The following is a 23,575-nucleotide window of genomic DNA, read 5'->3' as shown; positions in this document are numbered from 1 at the left end:
TGTTTGAGGCAACTCACTGTAGATTCTGTTTTTCAGATCTGCTTTCAAATATCATCATGTATGCACCCTTAGTTCTTCAGAGTTGTTCTTCTAAAATCACAGAAACTTTTGACTATTTATCCTTTCTGCCCCTTCAAACTGTACAAGGGCTGCTGAAGGCAGTGCAGGTAAGTCTTCTGACTCCGAAGGAATTTGACAAGACTAAGGTTGAAGTGCCTAATGGAAGTCTGATGTGATTCTTCATAAATATAAATGTCTGAGAAATTTTATATCTCTTGATTCTTAAGCATAAAGTTTTGTATTAAAAGGGCAGGGGCACTGAGCTAGACTCTGTTTCCAAGTTTACACCTTCTTCCTGTCACAATTCTCTTTCCTTTGACTCATTTTCAAGTTAGTGAAGTGATTGAAAAGCCCTTAGAAAACTGAGGACAATAGGTTTAAAGGCATTAATGATTAGTTTAAATTTAGTATTTCAAAGGATACTATTGCCCTTATTACTAAGTGTAATAAATATTGAAACATGTATTTAAAAACAGAACCAGATTTCCCTCTATAAGCCTAATTGTAACAGTATTGGGTAGAAATGAGCTAAGGCTAATAAATTTGGGTTTTTTTGTTTGTTTCTTTGTTTTACCCACTTATTCTTTGTCTTTCAGCCCCTTCTCAAAGTCAGCATGTCAGTGAGAGACTCCTTGATACTTGTCCTTCGGAAAGCCATGTTTGCCAGGTATGGAGCATCCCGTGAGACCCTAGCAAGTAATGCCTTCTGACACTACTCACTGTCCTCTCTGGCGTCTCCTCGTATAGTCTGTTCACAGTGGTCATGCAGATGTCTGACCCAGCAGAACAGCTTCCATCAAGCAAGGCCTTGTGCAGCTTTCCTTCTCTCATTCCGTCTTCAGATTAACCATATAAAGACAGAATTATTACAGTTTTCACCATACAAATCAGGAAACTCTGGCTTAGAGACTTTCCAAAAGTCAAACGGAGGTTGGTGGGGCTAGAACTCGAGCGTGTGATCTCAGGTACACTGCTGACACCCCTGGAATAATCTTCAGGACAAGGTTCAGTGCCAGTTGGCAACAGTTCGAAGAGGAAAACACCTTAATTAAAATATTCAGGAAACTTAACTCTAGTGAACATCGATCGGAATTGTGGTCTGGTGACTGTAGACCACATAAACTGTTAAGCAGTCTGAGGGATTTTTTTTGGCTTAGCCAATGCCTCCTGACCTCTCTTCCTTTATTTCTTAGTCTATAAGCTAGAGATGATGATATTACCTCCTAAAAAGTATTATGAGACCAGTAATGGGTAGAAAGCATTTGGTACTTTAAATATGAGTTGCTCAATATCACATTGGTTTTTTTTTATAGTGCATTCGTGGATATCCAGGGGAACAACTAGTAATTATCCCTCTTCTAGAATTGACAGTTTTTTGTTATTGCTTACCCAGGAGCATGTCTGCTAGGCCAAGGTTTGTATGTTGTAGCTCTCCTTGAATTAGAGCCTCAGTGAGATGAGTGTATCATTTTTCTGAATGGAGGGTTTACAAAGCACCAAGCACTAGACTCCTCTGTGAGGAAGGGAAGTACTCCTTCAGACATTTGGCCCGTTGGAGAGCTTCTCAGTACTCCTGTTCTCACTCCCCACATAGAAGAAAGTATAGATAGTGCCATGAGGTTGAGTAGACAGTGAAACGTTTGAATTCCTCTACCACTAACTGCCAGGAACAGCTGATGCTTTATTTTGAGTATTTAAATTCATTTTATTTCGCTCTGTGCTTCCTGGCTTATTCCTTCTCTGTATAGAGCTAACTGGACTTTTCTGACCCAGAAGCCTATCCCTGTGAACTTAGTACTGTTTGTTAACTACTTCTCTGTCTATTCCCGAGCTAGCCAGCTTGGTGCCCGAAAATCTGCGGTTGCTGGCTTTTTGCTGCTCCTGAAGAACTTTAAGGTTCTGGGCAGCTTGTCGTCCTCTCAGTGCAGTCAGCCCCTCGGCGTCAGCCAGGTAAGCGGTGCGCACACGGCACCACGGCGTGTATCAGTGCCGGAGTTGATGATGGGCAAGCTGTGCTTTTCTCCTCCTGTTCAGGTTATACCAGTGATCCTGAGACTGAGAGTCTGAGTCTAGATGCTATTATTATCCCCATTTTTAATAGTTTATTTACTTTGCACATGAACTTTTATCAAGCCTGGTAATCTGAGAAAATAAAACTTTTCACAATTTTTTGGTAATCCAGACTTTGGAGCAATAAAATTGTTTTTATAACTTAAATTACATACTATATGACTTGTAAATAACAAGTTAATATGACAGTTTTATCAGGAATCCTTTATTGCTCTAGTGTAATTATACAAAACTTCTGTTTATAACATATGGCACAGAGTAAATATTAGGAGCACGGGGTATCAGTTCATTGTTATCAGCATCCCCATCTTACGTATGAGAAGACTAAGGCCCAGGAAGGTTAAATAGCTTGCCCAGAGTGATACGAGCAGCAACAGGTAGAGCGGGGATTCAACGGCTCTGTATGACCTACCTCGAGGACAGGCCTGTAGTAATGATTAGGAGTCTTGGTCTACAGTTGCTGGATTTATTATATAAATCAAACAAGGGCTATTCTTTGTCTTGTCCATTTCTAAACTAAAAATTACCCACCTCTAAACCTCTCAGGATTTTGTGGAAGCAAAAAGAGCTAGATTCTGCTAGCTACTGAAGACATTTAAAGGAAGCACTTTAGGCCCTTTAAGTAAAACCAAGTATGTTATGACTCCTGGGTTCTAGAGGCATGAAATCATCTGTGTGTCTTCCTAAGCAGCTGACTTTGTCAAGGAAGACCTTAAGGGATGGACAAGAGTTAATGTTAAAATGCTTGAAAATTGTTACTCTAAACCAGAATAAGAGTGGCACTTATAGCCTCGTGACGATTGTAATGTCAGCCTCAGTCCTGGGTTTTGGCATGTGAGGAAAGCTAAGTCAAAGCTTCTGACCAAGAACATAGGTTCATTTTACCTCCTTTATGAAAATTAATTTGGTAAAATGCATAACAACTGGCCTCTCCTCCTTTCAGGTCCATGTGGATGTTCACAGCCATTACAGTTCTGTTGCCAACGAAACTTTTTGCCTTGAGATCATGGACAGTTTGAGGAGATGCTTAGGCCAGCAGGCTGATGTTCGACTCATGCTTTACGAGGTAAGTCAGAATGGAAGGAATGTATAGTTCACTCTTATTTGAGGCAGTTAGGATTGGTAGTTTGTGATGGTTAGCCACAATTCCAAACACCCAGAAGAAAATCAAGATATTAAGCATAAATCACACTGTACAGTTTACGCACAATAAACCTATCATTTAGGGAATGCTTTGTATCGGTGTAGGAGACTTTCCTAGCCAGATTCCCAGCCACCCCACCAGGGGTCAATCTTGTAAGCAGCCTTTACTGAGGATAACAGTCTCAGACCTACTATGTTGACTCTTTTCTGTAGTCATCCATGTGCAAAAAAGAATCTCTGCCCTTATCTAGCTCCAAATTTTAAAAATTAACTTGATATGGATCATAGACTAATCTGTTAGGATATTGGAGTTCATTTATTCATTGAAGATGTTACATCATCAGTTTGTAAAAACTCTTATATATTGATATTAACATTTTTGGTCATATTCATTGCAAGTGTATGCCAGATTGCCATTTGCTTGGTGGTGGTGGTGGTGATGATGATACTTTCAGACCTACAAAAATACCAATTTTTGGTTCTTTTTTGATCTTTCCTTTAAGATATGCTATTTTTATGTGTGAAGAGTCCATAGCCTTCCAATGAATATTCACTAATATTGTCTTCTAGTTTTTTATGATGTTGTTTTTTATGTTTAGCTGCTTAGTCCATCTGAAATTTGTCTTTTTTTTTTTTTAAGATTTATTTATTTATTTATTTGGGAGAGAGAATGAGATAGAGAGAGAGCATGAAAGGGGGGAGGGTCAGAGGGAGAAGCAGACTCCCTGCTGAGCAGGGAGCCCGATGCAGGACTCGATCCTGGGACTCCAGGATCATGACCTGAGCCGAAGGCAGTCGCTTAACCAACTGAGCCACCCAGGCACCCTGAAATTTGTCTTTCTATACTATATAAGGAGTTAACTTTTCTCCAGGTTAACCAGTTGTCCAGACATTATTGCCTTCTTTATGTGTACTAAGTCTGTTTCTGTTCATATGCTCTTCCTTGATTACATCTGTAGATTTTTGTGCCAAGACCATAAGTATCTTTTATCATTATACATTTATAAAAAATTAGGGCTAATTTTCCTTTGTGTCTTTTCTTTAACAGATTATTTTAGGGGGTCAATTCTCATTTGCTTTTTCTCAAAGATGAACTGTACAGTCTCTTTTCCTGGTTCCAAAAAGAAAGTTCTCCCCAGGATTTTAATTTAAATAGGTTGGCAGGGGGGCAGAGGGAGAGAGGATCTTAAGCAGGTTCATGCCCAGCACAGAGCTTGACATGGGGCTCGATCTCACGACCCTGAGATCATGACCTGAGCCAAAGTCAAGAGTCAGATGCTTAACCGACTGAGCCACCCAGGCGTCCTTTAATTTAAGTAGGTTTAAACTATGATTGGGAAATTTGGGATGGGAAGAAATATCACAGTCATTTACATTAAGGTGCTTAGGGCTAGGAGACACTTTTGAAGCCCTGGAAACTAAGTGGACATAAAGTCCTGGAAGAGAAGACTTAATGAGGGATGAGAGAAAAAGAATGAAGCTTGGGACATTCTTGACTGTAAAAGAGCAAAGTACTCCAAAGCCTGAAGTGACCTGTTGTTTAAAAATTATAACAGTTATGGTCAGTTTATTAATCCAGTTCTTAGTGATCAGAGATCTCTTTTTAGCTCTTTTTAGGCAAATAATCTAAACTTCCTGAATCAGTTTCTCCTTCTGCAAATATGGTCTCAATCTTTTTCAAAGAATTGAGAATAGGGTAAAGAAAGAGTATTGTTTCAAAGTTATGATTGTTCAAATCACTAGTATATCTGTTAAAGAGCTTACTATTTGTTTCCTCTTAGGGTTTCTACGATGTCCTTCGAAGGAACTCTCAGCTGGCTAATTCAATCATGCAGACTCTACTTTCACAGGTAATACATGTTTTTTATTTTATGGCTATACAGAACAGATAAGAAGGCATGGAGAGATGATTGACATTTCCCAAACTTAAAAATATAAAATAATTCCCAAATAGTACCCTGGTACATTGTGAACATGTCTGGGTATGTGATGATGTCCTGATGTTTTATTTTAATTACCACTTATCTGTCCGCCGTATTGCCATCATCTGAACGGTTATCCTCCCAGTTAATGGTGTGCACCCTAAGTCAGAAGGACATTTTAAAGAACCATTTGTATAAGGGCTATCAGCAGCTGTGTCTGTTTGTTTTACTTCTAGAAGAAAAGAGAGATCTGAAGCAAATGTAGCAAAATATGGGCATGTTAAATCTGGGTTACAGATCCATGGGTGTCTCTTGGTTATTTTCTGTACTTTTCAGTTAAAAAAAAGATTTTTTAAATTAAGAAATTTTTCATAGGATGATCACAAGGAGAAGAATTCAGCTGGAGAATATTTGGCATAAATAAGACCTTTTACCCTGAACATTTATTCATTAAACATTATTTGAATCTTTTTTTTAATTACTTTATTGAGAAATAATTTACATACTATACAATTCACCCATTTAAAGTATACGACTCATTGGTTTTTAGTATTCATAAAATTGTGCAACCATCAACACAATCAATTTTAGAACATTTCATCGCCTCAGAAAAAAGCCTCACACCATTTAGCTACCACCCCGTAATTTTCTCATCCTTTTCCCAGCCACCTAACCCTAAGCAACCACTAATCTGCTTTCTGTCTTTATAGATTTGCTTATTGTGGACATTTCATATAAATGGAATCATACAATATGTGATCTTTTGTGACTGATGTCTTTCACTTAATGTTTTCACGGTTTATGTTGTTGCATCTATCAGTACTTCATTCCCTTTTATGGCTCAATAATATTTTATTATATGGTATTTGAATCTTTTTATATATTGAGAGTTTGTTGGTTTGTAACCCTCACAGAGCTTCCCGGGTATAATCTGAAACCGGACCTTATACTCAGAGGGCAGGGAGGGACCAGCAAAAGAGGCAGGCTACTCCAAGTTGGTAGGTAGCAGCTTTAAAAAGCAAAAGGAACTTATATGTCAGGCTTGTCTTGGGCAGCAGCAAGACCAGTGCATCCCTGTGCAGTCACCTGCCACATCCATAGAAGGTTAAATAGAGGCCTTAACTGAGCTTAGTCACATATACTGTGTAGATATTCTCAGCATCATCACCATCTCAAGGCTATGGCCTTGGAGCAGCCTCTGGGAGCAGGAAGGCAAGCAGAACCCACATTCCAAGGACAGGGGAGGGGAGGATGAGGACTTCTGATCCCCCAGGTCCAGCTCATGGGTAAACTGGTGGTCACATCTTCTTGGTAACTTCCCTAACAAGAGTTCAGGATGCAATTATGTACTAATAATAACAACAATACCATACTGTATTATAGAGAGGGCCAAGTGTGTATGAGGTACTATAAGGTGGGTGATCTCATTTGATCCTACAAAACCCTGTGAAATAGAAATTATCTCCATTTTAGATTCTGAAAGGTTAAGTAATTTGTCCAAGATCACATAGGTAGGAAGTGGCAGAGCTGGGATTTGAACTCAGGTCTTCCTGGCTCAAGAGCCCAAGGATGAAAATCCTCACGTAAAAAGCACTAGATTAAAAACAAGGAGAATCTTGGGGCACCTGGGTGGCTCAGATGGTTAAGTGTCTGCCTTCGGCTCAGTTTGTGATCTCCAGGTCCTGGGATCGAGCCCCATGTCAGACTCCCTGCTCAGCGGTGAGTCTGCTTCTCCCTCTCCCTCTGCCCCTCCTCCTGCTCGTGCTCGCTCTCTCTCAACTGAATGAATGAATAAGTAAGTAGCTAAGTAAATAAATAAATAAAAACAAGGGGAATCTTTTCAGCAAATGATGTTAAATGATGTTGTGAAAACTGGATGTTCACATTCCGAAAATGAATTTGGATTCTTACCTTACACGGTATACAAAAATTAACACAGTATGGATCAAAGACTAAAACATTAAGAGCTAAAATTATAAACCTCCTAAAATATAAGGGAAAGGCTTCATGACATTGGATTTGTTAATGACTTCTTGGACATTGACCAGAAGAACAGGTAACAAAAGAAAAAGATAAATTGTCCTCACCAAAATTAAAAACTTTTGTACAGTCAGAGAACACTATTTACAGAGTGAAAAGGCAATCCACCGAGTGGGAGAAAATACTTATAAATCATATATCCAATAAGGGACTAATACCTAGGATATACAAAGAATTCCTACAAATCAACAACAACAAAAACAACCCAATTAAAAAATGGGCAAAGGACTTGAATAGACATTCATCCAAAATATGTATATACACAAATAGCCAATAAACACATGAAAAGATGCTCAACATTACTAGTCATTAGGAAAAAGCAAATCACACCCACAGTGAGATACCACTTCATACCCATTAGGATGCCTGCTATCAAAGTGAAAAATGGTGGTATGTATATACAGAAATTGGAACCCTTGTGCATTAATGGTGGTAAGGTAAAATGGTACAGCTGCTGTGGAAAAAAGTATGGCAGTCCTTTAAAAAAAAATTAAGCACAATTACCATTTGATCCAGCATTTCCCCTTTGGGTATATACCCAAAAGAAGTGAAAGCAGGGATCTTGCATTTTTAATCCAATATGACACCCCTCCTTTAGATGGGAATGTCTAGTCAGTTCACATTTAATGTAATTATCGTTATGTTTGGATTTAGGTCTACTATTTTGCTATTTAATTTTTTTTACTGGCTTTTTACCTATATTTTAAATATTTTTTAATTTTTTTTAAAGATTTATTTACTTTAGAGAGAGCACGTGCATGAGAAAGCAAGTTGGGGGAGGGGCAGAGGGAGAGCATCTTCAAGCAGACTCCCTGCTGAGCACGGAGCCCAACATGGGGCTCCACCCACAACACATGAGATCATGACCTGAGCCGAAACCAGGAGTCAGACGCTCAACGCACTGAGCTACCCAGGTGCCCCTTTTGTTGTATTTTAATTCATTTTTATTTATTTATTTTTCCCCCTTTTGTTGTATTTTTAATTTTGCTCTGGAGGTTACAGTGTGTGCCTTTAATTTATTACTATATATTTAGGTTAATACTGACATACTTCCAGTAAAATATAGGAACTTTGATCCGTCCTCCTGCCTTTATGGTATTGTCATACATGTTACATCTATCTATGTTAAAATCCCAGCAAGATGGCGTTATATTTTGTTTTAAACAGTTATATGTATGTCTTCTTTAGAAATTAAGAAAAAACAAAGTGTACAGACACAATCTTTTATACATACCAACTTTTTACCATTGCCAAAGCTCTTCATGTGGATTCAGGTTTACCATCTTCAATAACTTCTGTTCAGCCTGAGGAACTTTTGTTTATTATTTCTGTTGTGCAGGTCTGCTGACTTCTCATTTTTCAACTATATAAAGATACATCATTTTGCCTTCATTTTTGAAGCACAGTTTCACTGGAAATAGAATTCGTAGTTGACAGTTTCTTCTTTCGGTACTTTGAGTATATCATTCCAGTGTCTTCTGGTTTCCATTGTTTCTCAAGGAGCTGATTCCTGAGTGAACCAATTATTGTGTCTTTGGTTTCTGTATTTTCTATGTCATTTTTCTCTTACTCCTTTGAAGATTTTTCTCCTTGTCTCAGGCTTTTAAGAGTTTGACTTATGTTTACATGTGATTTTTTTGTGTGTGTGTTTCTATTTGAGTTCATTAAGTTTCATGGGATCTATAAGTTGATGCTTTTCATCAAATTGAAGAAATGTTCACTCATTATCACATCAAATATTTTTTCTGCCCCCTCTCCTTTCATTCTGGGACTTCAGTTATATATATATATTGGAATGCCTGATTTTGTTCCACAGATCTTTGAGATTTGATTCATTTTTCTTCAATATTTTTTACCCTTCATATTTGATATTTTCTCATTATCTATCTTCAAGTTTACTTATTCTTTCTATTGCCATCTCAGATCTGTTGTTTTACTCTTGAATGTGTCTTAAATATTAGCAAATGGATTTTTGTATCTATTGAAATGATCATATGATTTTTCTCCTTTAATGTGTCACTGTGGTGAATTGTATTATTTGATCTTCTAAACCAACGTTGCCCTCCCAAGATAAACTCAAATTGATTACGATATATTACCTTTTTTGTACATTATTGGATTCAACTTAATATTTCATTTAGAATTTTTACATATGTTTATAAGAGAATGGCCTGTAATTTTTATTTCTCATACTGAACTTCTTGTTTTAATATGAGCTAAATGATTGTTAACATGAGTTAAAATGATTGGGAAATGTTCCCTCTTTTTCTAGTTCGTATGAAATTTGAAATTAGTTATTTCTCTTCTTCCTTCTCTTCCCTTGCTTGGAAGCTATGTACTATGTTTCTTTAAACTTTAAATTTTTGGCTTTTGATTCTTCAGACCACACAAGTGGTGTGAATTCTAGCCCAAACTACATTTGGAGATTAGCTTATGGTTAGAAATTCCCAGGGGAGGCTTTTTGCCTTTTCCATACGGAAGATTTATTTTTTGTTTTGTTTTGTTTTTCCATAAGGGATATCTCCTTTTGAGAATTCCAGCTTTGTGTGAGGTTCTCCGATTCAGCCTTCACCCCATGAGGGCCCTAGAAGCTTTGTCTTCAGGTCCATGAGCCCTACAACTATAGTTCCTGGCCTCCAGAATTGGCAGGTGCTGGCAGAATGAACACCAGTTTCAGAGTTCATTTGCTCATGTAGATGCTAGATTCACGCTTTATGACATTTTCTAATATAATGAGATGTCTGAGGACTTCTCTTACTTTCCATCATCTTAGCTATCTATTTAAGATTTTTAATACATTTTTTAAATTGTTCTCTACCAGGAGGGTTTCTCTAGACCCCTTGTCTCCCACTTTGCTAAAAATGGAAGTTCTTTTGCTCTCCCTTTTCCCCCACTTTTGTATGCCATTGCTTTGTTATAGTTCTGCTGAAGAAGCTGCATTTGAAGTTAAGATTTGAGAGGTGTAGAAATTATTGGAAGGTACTATACTATTTATTAAAAGCTTTCCATTGGGCCTCAAGCCTGATCCCATATAAAATTTATAACCTGATAACTATAGTGTACCCTTCAAACTGTAATAATCAGCTCATCGACATTCACACACTTAACAAGCATAAAAAATTGTGATGAAAGCATAGAGCAGTGCTTCCCAATTCAGGGTAGTATGTAGACCAGTAAACTTGTGCAGACTCCAAAGGTAAAAAAGAGAAAAATAATAGCTAATGTTTCTTGAGCCCTTAAGTAGTCTGGTTTTTTGTTTTTGTTTTTGTTTTTTTTTAGCACTTTACATGTATTAGCACATTCAATCCTTATACAGCCTTATTTGTTTAGAGTAATAATAATCTCATATCACAGATGAGGAACCAAGGCATGGATGCCTTTATCAAAATTATTAATAGGTGGTCGTACTGGGACTTAGACTCAGCCATTCTGACTCTGGAGCCTATAGTTAACTATCAAGCTATACTAAAAATGCTGATTCCTTCTGCAAATTTAGGAATGTGTGTGAGAGAGTATGACGTGTTTTGGGGGAGTTAGTAGAAATGGAGTAAGAAAGAATATCTCAACATGATGCCTGAAGCAAGGGTAAAGGATGTGCACGAGCCCAAGCAACACAAATTTTGCTGGGTTTTTCTTTGGACACTTGGGAAGTACGTCTTAGAAGATATCAGACATTAAAGGTGCCATTAGTTTGACCAATTAAAGAAGTGAAAAGCATTCATGAGCTGTGGTATCTTTTTTTTGTTATCATATATAGTTAAAACAGTTCTATGAGCCAGAACCTGATGTGCTGCCGCCTCTGAAATTAGAAGCCTGTATTTTGACCCAAGGAGATCAGATCTCTTTACAAGAACCACTGGTGAGTCTTTTATTCCTTCTATAACCATTATTTTTACTGTTAAGTAAAAACATCAACCCTGTTGATAGAGTCAGTCTTCGGGAGGAGATACTTTCCTGAAAACACTCTTCTGGTACTCGCAATGAAACTTTACTCTTAAATCTTCCCTCCTTTCCTTTTCTGATCCATCACCACAGTGGATCTGTTGGTAAGATATCTCCATGTCAGCACTTTACTAAATCAAGGCATCCATCACTCCCCCAAGGAGCATTTTGTCTCCCGTTTATGGCTCTTTGACTATATAATATACTAAAATATGCTTTGGAATGGGGAAGAGAGGTCACCCAGTAGCAGACGAACCTGCTAAGGGAACCTACCTTATTGGTCTGGGGGGAGCGTGTGATTTATGCTGAGCTAGAATTGGCATTCTTGAACCTTCAGGGGAACTGGGACAGGTTGTTTTTCTATTCCTGTGCTCTAGCCTCAGAAAGACAGGAAAAAGAGGATAAAAACTGAAACCTCACCATCCCAAGTAACTTAGAGCTCATGACAGGGGAGGGAAGTGCTCTTGAAGTTGTCAGATCCTGCCTTCATAAACGGACCTTCTTGTGCCATGAGACGGAGGTGCTCTGTTGGTCTCCCATAGATACCCTCAACATAAGCCTCTCTTTATTTTTTTTTTTAAGATTTTATTTATTTATTTTTGCCAGAGAGAGAGCATATGAGCTAGCATGAGCTGAGGGAGAGGCAGACTTCCTGCTGAGCAGGGAGCCCGATGTAGGGCTTGATCCCAGAACCCTGGATCATGACCTGAGCCCAAGGCAGACACTTAACCAACTGAGCCACCCAGGCGCCCCCAGCCCCTATCTTTAAAACAGCCTTTGGGACTCAGGAATCAGAATTTAACTTCACAACCTCCGTGGTGTGGCCACTAAGTCAGAAGCAGCACATTCTGATGTTGCATTCTGAGGTGTCTGGTACTTACAAAGCCAGTTTTGGGGAAAGGTCGGGAAAGAATGCCTTTGTTGGTCCAATTCATTTTTTCCAGTTTTGCTAATTCAGGTTGACTTAATTTGTGATGCTAATGAATAACTTATTTTAGCCTTGTAGGTAAGAATTATTTGTTGATTATCAACAGCCTCATAGGTTGTCCTTAAACACTCAAAACTGTTTACTGTTGTCTTCTACAGGATCATCTGCTGTGTTGTGTCCAGCACTGTTTGGTCTGGTATAAGGATAGAGTGATGCCCCTACAGCAGGAAGAGGAGGAGGAAGAGTTCTACCAAGACTTAGAGGATATGTTGGAGTCTATTACGAGAAGAATGATTAAGAGTGAACTAGAGGACTTTGAACTGGTAATCGCTAGGTCTCAGCTGTATTGAATGATGTAGGTTTTTAATAGCTTATTAATTTTTTAAAGATTTCATTTTTAAGTCATCTCTACACCCAGTGTGGGGCTCAGACTCACAACCCTGAGATCAGGAGTCGCTCGCTCCACTGACTGAGCCAGCCAGGCACTCCAATAGCTCATTAATTTTTATCTTGTGTCTTTTAGGATAAATCAGCAGATTTTTCTCAGAGCACTGGTGTTGGCATCAAAAACAATATCTGTGCTTCTCTTGTGATGGGAATTTGTGAGGTTCTAATAGAATATAATTTCTCCATAAGTAATTTTAGGTAAGGTATTGCTATGACTCTCTTTGCAATTTGATGAATACTCCCATTTTATGTTGTGTTTTTTTTTGTTTTTTGTTTCTTTAACAGTGCACTAGGCACTGGACAGACCTCAGGCCGTGACGCTGTCTCTTAGGTAGACATCTAGCCTAAGACCAGACTGTGCTCTTTCTACCAGAGAGCACCAAACATATATCACAGGGGTAGCAGGCTTTCATTTATAACAGATTCCCAAACACTGAACTCAAGAAGTTCTGATTTTAATAGAGAAATTTTGTTTGGTTGGTAGTATTAGACTTTCATGCTCTGCATTGACTGGTATAAATAAGAGAGAAAAAAATAACATAGATGGATTAGAGTGATCTGGAAGTTAATGCAAATTCATTCATTTATAATGTGTTTAAAATAGAACACCTAAAGAAACATTGTGATGTCCTTATTATTAGGTGTGAAAGTTAAATCACAGTATTCTGATGCTTGTCCTTAGTGGCCTCTTTCCTTTTATACAGTAAGAACAAGTTTGAGGAGATTCTGAACTTATTTATGTGTTACAAGAAACTCTCTGACATCCTTAACGAAAAAGCTGGTAAAGGCAAAACTAAAATGGCCAACAAAATGGATAGTTTTTGGTCCATGAAGTTTGTGTCTGATCTTCTCACTGCTCTTTTCAGGTAAGTTTGTAACAGAGCACTTAAAGACATCTATGCAGTAAAGATAGTGACAGGTTCACTAGTATTATCTAGTTTGGATTCACAATTCTTAATATATATAAGAAGTAAGTCAGGAGGTTTGTAAGTTTCTTGACATGAAAGCTGGATAGTCCTAGGTAGGCACTTTAAAGAACTACCTTGAATTATTAATAGAGAAAACTCAGAAACAATGGACTACTGAAGAAAAGAATGGATTGCAATAAGGTATTGTAGGAAAATGTACCTAAGTAGCTTGAACACTATTAACAGATAAAAAGGGAAGAAAGAAAAACCTGAATTGAAAAAGTAGGAATAACAGCAACAAAAAAACATAGGAAACTAAGACTGACATTTAAATCTTATCAAAGTAAAGGGACTGGGGAGGGGAGAAAAGGAGATCACACTGAGAATGAGGGCTGTAAAAGGGAGCTGAGGCAGTGACAGGGGCTGCCTGGGGGCTGTCGTTAAGAGCTTACTAGGTCCTGCTCTTCTAAACAGTCCCCAGAAAATCTAATTCCAGATCCCAGGAGCAGTAGTGGACTCTCCTCTCTCTCTCCCCCCCTCTGTCTCCCTAGGGACAGTACCCAGAGTCACGAAGAGAGCCTTTCTGTTCTGAGGTCCAGCAATGAGTTCATGCGCCACACAGTGAGTGTAGCTCTGCAGAAGGTACAGCAGCTCAAGGAAACAGGGCATGTGAGTGGTCCTGATGGCCAAAACCCAGAGAAGGTCTTTCAGAATCTCTGTGATATAACTCGGTAAGTCACTCTCACCCTCAGAAACCTGTTCCACTTGCTGTGGAATCTCCAAGAGGGGAAGCTGGGCGTGGGGAGGGAGGCAGTTTGAAGTTGGGCATGCCTTAAGAGTAAAAGTGCACTCATTAATATCGAGTCTTTTTTTCTCGTCCTGCTTTGATGTGGGATGTTAGGTAGATAGAAAATGTTATTCTGTTACCAGGAATAAAGAGCGATATTACATAACGACTAATTCATCAGCTGGTAGACATAACTTTAACTGCATACGCACCTAACAACAAAGCACCAAAATACTTGATGTAAAAATTGATAGAACTGAAGGAGAAATAAACAATTCATCCCCTCTCAGAAATCACTAGAGAATTGGTAGGTAGACTATCAGGAAGGACATAGAAGACTTGAGCCACACTTGTCATCCAGCTTAACTTAATGGGTATTTATACAATATTTAACAGTGTTTCAGAATGCACATTTTTTATGTGCACATGGTGTATTCATCAAAATGGACCATATTTTGGACCATAAAAACAAACTAAACACATTTTTAAAATAGAAATCAGTATGTTCTCTGAACACAACGGAATTAAAACAAGAAAGTGGTAACAAAAATATTTTTAATTTTTAATATTTATTTATTTTAATAAAGATTTTATTATTTGAGAGAGAGAGAGACACAATGAGAAAGGGAACACAAATGGGGAGTGGGAGAGGGAGAAGCAGGCTTCCCACAGAGCAGGGAGCCCGATGCGGGACTCGATCCCAGGACCCTGAGATCATGACCTGAGCCGAAGGCAGCGGCTTAACGACTGAGCCACCCAGGCGCCCCTAATTTTTTTTTTTTTTTTAACAACTGGATTATCCTTGTGTGTTTGGAAATTAAATGCATTTCTAAATAACTCATAGTCAAAGAGGAAGTCAGAAATCAGAAAATACTTTGAACAGAATGAAAATGAACACACTACATTTCAAAATTTGTATGATTCAGCTAAAGCAGTGCTTAGGTAGAAATTTGTTACCGTCAGTGGTTATATTAGAAGAAAAATATGAAATCTCTCAGCTTACACATTAAGAAAAGAAAAGATTAAAATGAAAGTAAATAGAAGGAAGGAAGTAATAAAGACAAAATAGAATCATTGAAAAAAGAACAGAGAAAAAGGAATGAAACCAGAAGCTGATTCTTTGAGATCAGTAAATGCAATAAATTGTAACCAGACTGATGAGGAAAAGAGAGAAGACACAAATTACAAATAGCAGATATGAGGAAGAGGCAATAATCACTACTAATTCTACAGACTGCAAACATTGATAATAATAGAATGCTAACAACTTTACGCCAATAAACTGGATTAAATGGACAAATTTTTTGAAACTCAGGAAGAAACAGGTAAGCTGAATAATCCTGTGCCTGCTTAAAAGAAATTGAGAGGCGCCTGGCTGGCTAGTCAGTGGAGCATGTGACTCTTGATCTTGGGGTTTGTAAGTTCAAGCCCCATATTGGGTGTAGAGATTGCTTAAAATCAAAATATTTTAGGACGCCTGGGTGGCTCAGTCGGTTAAGCATCTGCCTTTGGCTCAGGTCATAATTCCAGGGTCCTGGTATCGAGTCCCACATTGGGCTCCTTGCTCAGCGGGGAGCCTGCTTCTCCCTCTAGCACTCCCCATGCTTGTGTGTGCGTGTGCTCTCTCTCTCTCTCGCTCTCTCCCCCCCCCATCAAATAAAATCTTTACCAAAAAAATTAAAATCTTAAAAAAAAAATTGAATTTGTGGTTCAAAATTTTCCCTCAAAGAAAACTCCATACCTATATGTCTAATTGGTGAATTTTGCCAAACATTTAAGGAAGAAATAATACAGGGTACCTGTACCTGGGTGGCTCAGTCAGTTAAGCATCTGACTCTTCGGCTCAGGTCATGGTCTCAGGGTCATGGGATCAAGCCCTGCATCAGGCTGTGCGCTAAATGTGTAGCCTGCTTAAGATTCTCCCTCTCCCCCCGACTAAAAAAAAGAAAGAGAGAGAGAGAAAGAATACCAATTTATGCAATTCTTCCAGAAAATAGAATAGGAAGGAACGTGTCCTGACTCATTTTATGACGCCAGCATTACTGTAATGCCAAACCCAAAGACCTGATAAAACTATTGACCAACTTCCTTTATGAATATAGATGTAAAAAATATTAGCAAACAAGCCCAACAGTTTGTAAGAAGGATGATATAATTATGTGGAATATTTTCTCAGGAATGCAAAGTTGGCTCAAAATTTATAAATCAGTCATAATTCATCATATCAACAGACTAAAGGAAAACACCCTATCATCTCAATAGGTGCAGAAAATTTGACATAAATCCGTGATCAAATCTCTCAGGACACTAGGAATAAAAGAGAACTTTATCAATCCAATAAAGGGAATATGTCAGCACCATACTTACTGATTCAATGGACTGCATGCTTTTCCCCCTGTGCTCTCACCATTGCTATTCAACATTATACTGGAGGCATAGCCAGTGCAGTGAGACAGGAAAAAGAAATAAAAGGCATCCAGATTGGGAAGGAAGAAATAATAGTGTCTTCAGGGATATTGTAATTGTCTACATAAAAAATTCCAAAGACATTTTTTAAAAGCTTTTCAAAGCTTTTAAAAGATATATTAAAGAAGCAATTTAGCAAGGTTGCAGGAAACAAAGGCAGTATTTTTTAAATTGTATTTTTATTTACATGCTAGCAGTGAACATTTGGAAATTGAAGTTTAAAAACAGAACCACTTGGGGCGCCTGGGTGGCTCAGTCGTTAAGCATCTGCCTTCGGCTCAGGTGGTGATCCTAGGGTCCTGGGATCGAGCCCCGCATCAGGCTCCCTGCTCCATGGGAAGCCTGCTTCTCCCTCTCCCCCTGCTTATGTTCCCTCTCTTGCTGTGTCTCTGTCAAATAAATAAAATCTTTAAAAAAAACAAAACAAAACAGCATCACAAAATATGAACTTCTTGGCGATAAATCTAACATGTAAGATTTATGTGATGAAACCTCTAAAACATTTGAGCAATCAAAGAAGACCCAAGTAAATGTAAAGATACGCAGTGTCCACAGATTCGAAGGTTCAGTATCGTCACGGTGTTAATTCTTCGCAGATTGACCCATAGATGCAACACAGTTTTAATCACAATCCTATCGAGCTTTATTTTAGTAATTGACAAGATGATTCTAGAATTTATGTGAAAACGTAAAGGACCTAAAATAACTAAAACAGGTTTGAAATAAAAGAACCAAGTTAGAGGACTCACTACCTGGTATCAAGTCATATCAAGGTACTTTATTTAAGATAGTGTGGTATTGGCAGAATTGTTGGAGCAGAATAGATCAGAAATAGATCCCACAAATATGGTCATTTGATTTTTGACAAAGGTGTTGAGGTAATTTAATGGAGAAAGAAAATTCTTTCAACAAATGGTTTTAGAACAGTTGGACATTCATTTTTTAAAAAAATGAACCTTTATTCATTCCACATGTCTTAAAAAATTAGCTTCAAATGGGTCAAAGACGTAAAACCAAAACTTGTAAAACATCTAGTGGAAAACAGAAAAATCTTTGTGATCTTGTTTTCAGTAAAGATTTCTTAGAACACCAGAAGCGCAAGCTATATTTAAAAAAAAGAAATTTAACTCTGCTCTTTATCTCTTAAGGAGATTAAAAGACAAGTCACAGATGAGGAAATATTTGCAAAGCACATGGCTGATGAAGGACTGGTAACCAGAGTATATAAAGAACTCTCAAGTTTAATTAAGTTTAAAACAGCAAACAACCAAATTTAAAAATGGGCAAAATAGGGTGCCTGGGTGGCTCAGATGGTTAAGCGTCTGCCTTCGGCTCAGGTCATGATCCCAGGGTCCTGGGATTGAGTCCCGCATTGGACTCCCTGCTCCTTGGGAGCCTGCTTCTCCCTCCGCCTCTCTCTCTCTCTCTCTCTCTCTCTCTCTCTCTCCCCCTGTCTCTCATGAATAAATAAATAAAATCTTAAAAAAAAATTAAAATAAAAATAAAAAAAAAATAAAAATGGGCAAAATATTAGAACAGATACTTGACCAAAGAAGACCTATAGATGGCAAATAAGGACACAAAAGGATGGGCAACATAATTAGTCCACAAACTTTAAAAAATAATAAAAAGACTGACAATACCAAAATGTCATGGTTGTGGAGGAATTTGAACTCTTATACACTGTTGATGGGAATGTAAAAAGGAACAACCACTTGAGAAAACATTTTGGTATTCAAAAGTTAAACACACACCTACCATATGATCTACACATTTCACTCTTAGGTATTTACCCAAAAGAAGTGAAAGCATATATCCGTATGAAGGTTTGTGATTTGCAACTTTATCTGTAATAGAATTTGGAAACAACCCAAACATCCGTATCCATTGAATAGAGAAACTGGTAACATCTATACAATGGAATGCTACTTAGCAATAAAATGGGATAAACTACCCATACATGCAGCAACATAGGTGAATCTCAGAAGCGTATGCTAAATTAACAGAGCTAGACTCAGAAGGGCTACATACCGAATGCTAGCATTTTTATATGCTATTTTGTAAATAGTAAAACCATAGGGAGAGGGATCAGATCAGTGATTGTTCGGAAAATTGGGGGGAGAAAATATAGTACAGCATAAGGGAACTTTTGGGATGACAGAAATATCTTGATTGTGGGGGTGATTATACAACTGTACAAGGTTGTCCAGATTCATTGAAATATACATGTACAGGGTGTGAATTTTACAACATATAAAATTGAACCTCCGTGAACCCGACATTAATAAAATCACTTTTCTGGGACGCCCGGCGGGCTCAGTCAGTAGAGTGTGTGACTCTGGATCTCGGGGTCATGAGTTCCAGCCCCACGTTGGGTACAGAGATTACTTAAAAATAAAATCTTTTAATAAATAATTACTTTTCTTTTCAGGGTCTTACTTTGGAGATATACTTCCATTCCTACTTCAGTGGAAGATTTGGGAAAGAAAGAAAGAGGAAAGAACATCTCACTGCTGTGCTTGGAGGGTTTGCAGAAGATATTCAGTGCTGTGCAACAGTTCTATCAGCCCAAGATTCACCACTTTCTCAGGGCTCTGGGTGAGCATTTCAGCTTTGATAAATTGGCTTGTCTGGGTTTCTCTTTCTTTCTTTCTTTTTTTTTTTAAGATTTTATTTATTTATTTGACAGAGACACAGCGAGAGAGGGAACACAAGCAGGGGGAGTGGGAGAGGGAGAAGCAGGCTTCCCGCTGAGCAGGGAACCTGATGCGGGGCTCGATCCCGGGACCCCGGGATCATGACCCGAGCCGAAGGCAGTGGCTTAACCAACTGAGCCACCCAGGCGCCCCTGGGTTTCTTTTTCTTAACCAAACCTCTTGATTCTATTTGCTAATCTACCAGAGGACACCTGAGAGCAGTCCTGATGTTGCTAAGGAGTGACATCTAGTGGATTTAGAATTGGCATTTACTGGCTTTTACACGTGACCACAAATAGTGACTAGAAATTGAAAGATAGTGCTAAGAAACTGCAGAATGTTAGGAATACATTTAAATCTGCCCGCAGACTTCTTTTGGCTTTCTAAAAATTTAGCTTAATATTAAAAGGCCAAAAAAGCATCGTGAGTCAGTCCATTTCAAAGGTCACATTCTTTTCCTTTCCTAGATGTCACAGATAGTGAGGGAGAAGAGGTGGACAGCAGTGTCAGTCACAGAGCAGCGGTCCAGATCCGGCAGTTTCAGGTAGGAAGCCTGGGCACGCTGCCCTGCTTGCCTGAGGCCCTAGAGGGACTGTCAGCACAGCCAGTCGGTGGGGCGGGAGGATGGTGAGCCATTGGGACAGGATTTCGGGGTCATCTCCAAGCAACAGGGCATAGCTCTGCTGGGTGGACGGCAATGCATCCAGAAGGATTCTAGGGAGGATGGGTGTTGAGCCACCCCAGCCTGTAGCACTGTTGCCTCCAAGAATCACTGTTTGAGTTGATAAGAGACAGCCAGGAGCGCACTAAGGTATGGAGTGTACGTCTTTGGTTCGTGTGCGTGGGATATAGTTTGGCTTTGTCGGATTGCATGAGGACTGGACAGTGAAGCCTGTTAGTTTCTAACCAGTTGTTGTCACACTATCAGGACCTTCTATCCCAGAGGATTTCTTTGACGAATAAATTTAGAGTTCCTACTATGTGCCAGGGACTGTTCTAGGTGTTGGGGATCTAGCAGGAAACAAAAGAAACAAAATCCCTACCCTTGGGGAGCTTACACTGAGTGGGGAAAGAGACTGACAGAAAATAGAGTGTATTTCAGGTGGTGAGAGAGGAACGGGGCAAGGGAAACAGGGAAAATGTGTGGGCGGTTCTGGGGCTGGGGCCCCATCTACGCCTGAGGTCAGTGGAGGGGCCTTAGGAGGTGACGAGCCACCCAAAGTTGGGTGCACTGTTCACTCCTAACGTACATTTGGCAGGGGGTTGGAGGAGGAGGAGTCCATAGTTTTCAAGGAACACTCAGATTTGTGGTCGGGAACAGGGTAGGAAACTACTTGTTTAATCCAGGTTTATTTTCACATTTTGTCCTCTGGAATTTTGATAGCTTGGAATCCTTTCTGTCCCCACCTTAGGAATCGCTGGCTAGATTCTCTTCTCCATGACAGGAACATTATCTGTTGACGTTTCCGTGTGTACCTTCCTTTCCCAGAGGTCCTTGTTGAACTTACTTAGCAGCCAAGAGGAAGACTTTAACAGCAAAGAAGCCCTCCTGCTAGTCACTGTTCTCTCCAACTTGTCCAGGCTGCTGGAGCCGTCCTCCCCTCAGGTAGAAGCACCACTTCTTCAGTCCCACGGGGCAGCCCTCGGAAGGCCAGGAGTATTGCATCTTCAAAGTACAGTTGACTCTTGAGTAACACAGGCTTGAACTGTGTGGGTCCCCTTATACATGGATTTTTTGTGATCAGTACAGTACTGTAAATATATTTTCTCCTTATGATTTTCTCAATAACCTTTTCTTTTCTCTAGCCAACCTTATTGTAAGAATACAGTATGTAATAACACATAGCATACAGAATAAGCGCTAATCAACTGTTGATATGATTGGTAAGGCTTCTGGTCAGCAGTAGGCTATTAGTAGTTACAGTTCTGGGGAGTCAGAAGTTCTACATGGAGTTTTGACTGTGCAGGGGTCAGCGCCCCTAACTAGTTTTCAAGGATGAACTGTATATACCTGAAGGTCCTCTTTAAATCTTATCTTTAAGTAATAGAAGATCTGGAAAATGTACCCTTCCTCACATGATGCTTCCACCATGACGTAATTACGTGCAGCTGTGGAGGGCAAGAACATACTGCTTTTTGTTTGGCCACTGCCCTGACCCTTGTCATCAGAAAGCACTATAGAAAAAAGTCTTGTTTATCTTTGGTGCCTTCAACATTCTTAGTTTGTGTTTTTACTCACTCTTGGTGTTTGCTCTTTTCTAATATGAAAGTATATTAATTATCATGAAGGTAGCTGACATTGAGCACTTGACTTTCTCAGCAAGGTTAGCTGGTACGAAGTTTGGGAGAAATTCAACAAAAGGTTATGAAGTCAGAAAGCGAGACTACAGTCCCAAAGCAGAAAGAACTCTGTGAGATGGGTTGTGTGTATAAGCATGTAGGTATGCACACATCCAGAGAAATGTGTACCACATGAGCATTCACACACACGGAAGAGAAGGGCCACATTTTGTGGGTCTGTTCCGTTCAGGAGTGATTTCCCTATAGGGTGACCAAGAGTGTCCTTGATGCCTAGGGTTTGTGCTACCGCATCTGCTTCCTGATGTGTGAGCAAGACCGGCTCCTCACGTGAGCCCTTGCCTCAGGAAGAGCTAGTCCTTAGGAGACTGTAGCCCAGGAGCATGGTGGTGTCAGAGTGCTGAAAAGTGAGCCTGAGCTTCCGGTTCTTGTTCTTGGGAACCCAGAGAAAGTCCCTCTTGCTAGCTACCCGCATCATCCTAGTGCCAAGCCGCTCCTCCCCGCTTCACTTTCTGCTTCATTGTTTCCTGCCGCTGCAGCGAACAGAGCATTAGGAAGGAAACAGCCACAGGGAAGTAGGGCTGGGGGAAGTTTGAGGGAAAATAGATGGATTTGGAAAGGCTCATATATACAGGAAAATATTTTCATTCAAAATTCATTACCCACCCATCCCTGTAACTTCAGGTAATCTCTTTCAAAATAAAATTTTTTTTAATTAATTTTGGATGGATAATAAAGTCCTGTGATTTAAAAACCAGAAATGATAAGATTTGCAGTGAATGGTCTCCCTCCTGTCCCTGTCCTCCTCCACCTGTTCAGTTCTTTTCCCCCAAATAAGTAAATAACCTTTTTTAGTTTCTGATAGATCCTTCAAGAGTTCCTTTCTTCCTGCGGAAGCAAATATGAACGTAGATTCTTATTGCCAACCCTGTCCGTGTTCGCACAAAAGTTTGTTTGCATCCTGCTTATTACATTTAACACCGTATTCTGGAGACCTTTTTATAGCCATTCACAGAGACCTGTCAGAATTAGCCTCTGAATTTATTTTTTACCCCAACAGATCAAAATTTGAGTTTTTACTGGTCATTTTGCACTTAAGCACACTGCATTTCAGTGCCTTTGTGGCTGAAAACCTGTTCCAAAGAACTGCTGAAGCAGCGAGCTTAAGCGTGTATCTGGCAGCGCAGGACCCTGCCATCCCAAGACCTAAAGCCACCTCTCCTTACCTGAGGAAACTCCATCTGGTGGTTTGCCCCTTTTTCCTTTTTTTTCCCTACTCCCCTCTAACCTCCTCTGGCCTTTTGGCTCCTAGAAGCTGATTCTGCCGCCTTTACGGCCTGGATCTTACTCTCCTCTCCTGCATCTCTCCATTTGATTGACCTTAAAGATGTCTCCGATGCGGAGAGTGTGTGGCATGGGAAGGGAAAAGACGCATCACCCCCTAGACCGTGGTGGGAGTGGGGAGAGGAAGCTCGGGGTTGGGGGTGGGGGCAAGAGCCCAGATGCCAGGACCTTCTGTCCTTAATGCGGGCACAGACTGAGAACTGAGTCATATGTTACTGTATTATGAGAGGAGGATCAGTAATTCTTCTTATAATTCTGGACTTATTTTTATGCTGGTTTTAGTAGATTACCACTTTGGATCCAGGCACATACTTTGGCAGGTGATGAGAATTGGAAAGGTCTGTGTAGTCTGACACCTAGATCTGTCTCATGGCATGTTTCTTTAATATCTTAATGCTCTCCAGTTTGTGCAGATGTTATCCTGGACATCGAAGATTTGCAAGGAAAATAACCAGGGTAAGTTTCCTTTCTTGTTTCCTTTTAGACTTTATGTAAAATCATCATTCCCAAATAGCATTTAAAAA

General features: G+C 39.5%; 1 protein-coding gene across 5 annotated transcripts in view; it reads left to right on the top strand.

Moving 5' to 3' along the window:
- FANCI (FA complementation group I) overlaps positions 1–23,575 on the top strand; it is an 83,244-nt gene that overhangs the window by 49,501 nt on the left and 10,168 nt on the right. For all 5 annotated transcript variants that reach the window (XM_025892948.2, XM_025892949.2, XM_025892950.2 and 2 more), the window contains 14 exons: positions 37–167; positions 657–727; positions 1,896–2,010; positions 3,074–3,196; positions 5,055–5,123; positions 10,993–11,094; positions 12,264–12,428; positions 12,629–12,750; positions 13,257–13,418; positions 14,012–14,191; positions 19,145–19,311; positions 19,877–19,953; positions 20,899–21,015; positions 23,456–23,507. In XM_025892948.2, coding sequence (XP_025748733.1) covers positions 37–167; positions 657–727; positions 1,896–2,010; positions 3,074–3,196; positions 5,055–5,123; positions 10,993–11,094; positions 12,264–12,428; positions 12,629–12,750; positions 13,257–13,418; positions 14,012–14,191; positions 19,145–19,311; positions 19,877–19,953; positions 20,899–21,015; positions 23,456–23,507 — 1,653 coding nt within the window. The remainder of the gene's footprint in view (positions 1–36; positions 168–656; positions 728–1,895; positions 2,011–3,073; positions 3,197–5,054; positions 5,124–10,992; positions 11,095–12,263; positions 12,429–12,628; positions 12,751–13,256; positions 13,419–14,011; positions 14,192–19,144; positions 19,312–19,876; positions 19,954–20,898; positions 21,016–23,455; positions 23,508–23,575) is intronic.

The sequence above is a fragment of the Callorhinus ursinus genome, unplaced genomic scaffold (assembly GCF_003265705.2).
Source record: "Callorhinus ursinus isolate GAN/ISIS: 27379988/994484 unplaced genomic scaffold, GSC_fseal_2.0 scaffold45, whole genome shotgun sequence".
Lineage (NCBI taxonomy): Eukaryota > Metazoa > Chordata > Mammalia > Carnivora > Otariidae > Callorhinus > Callorhinus ursinus.
This window is presented reverse-complemented; position numbering and strand designations above follow the sequence as displayed.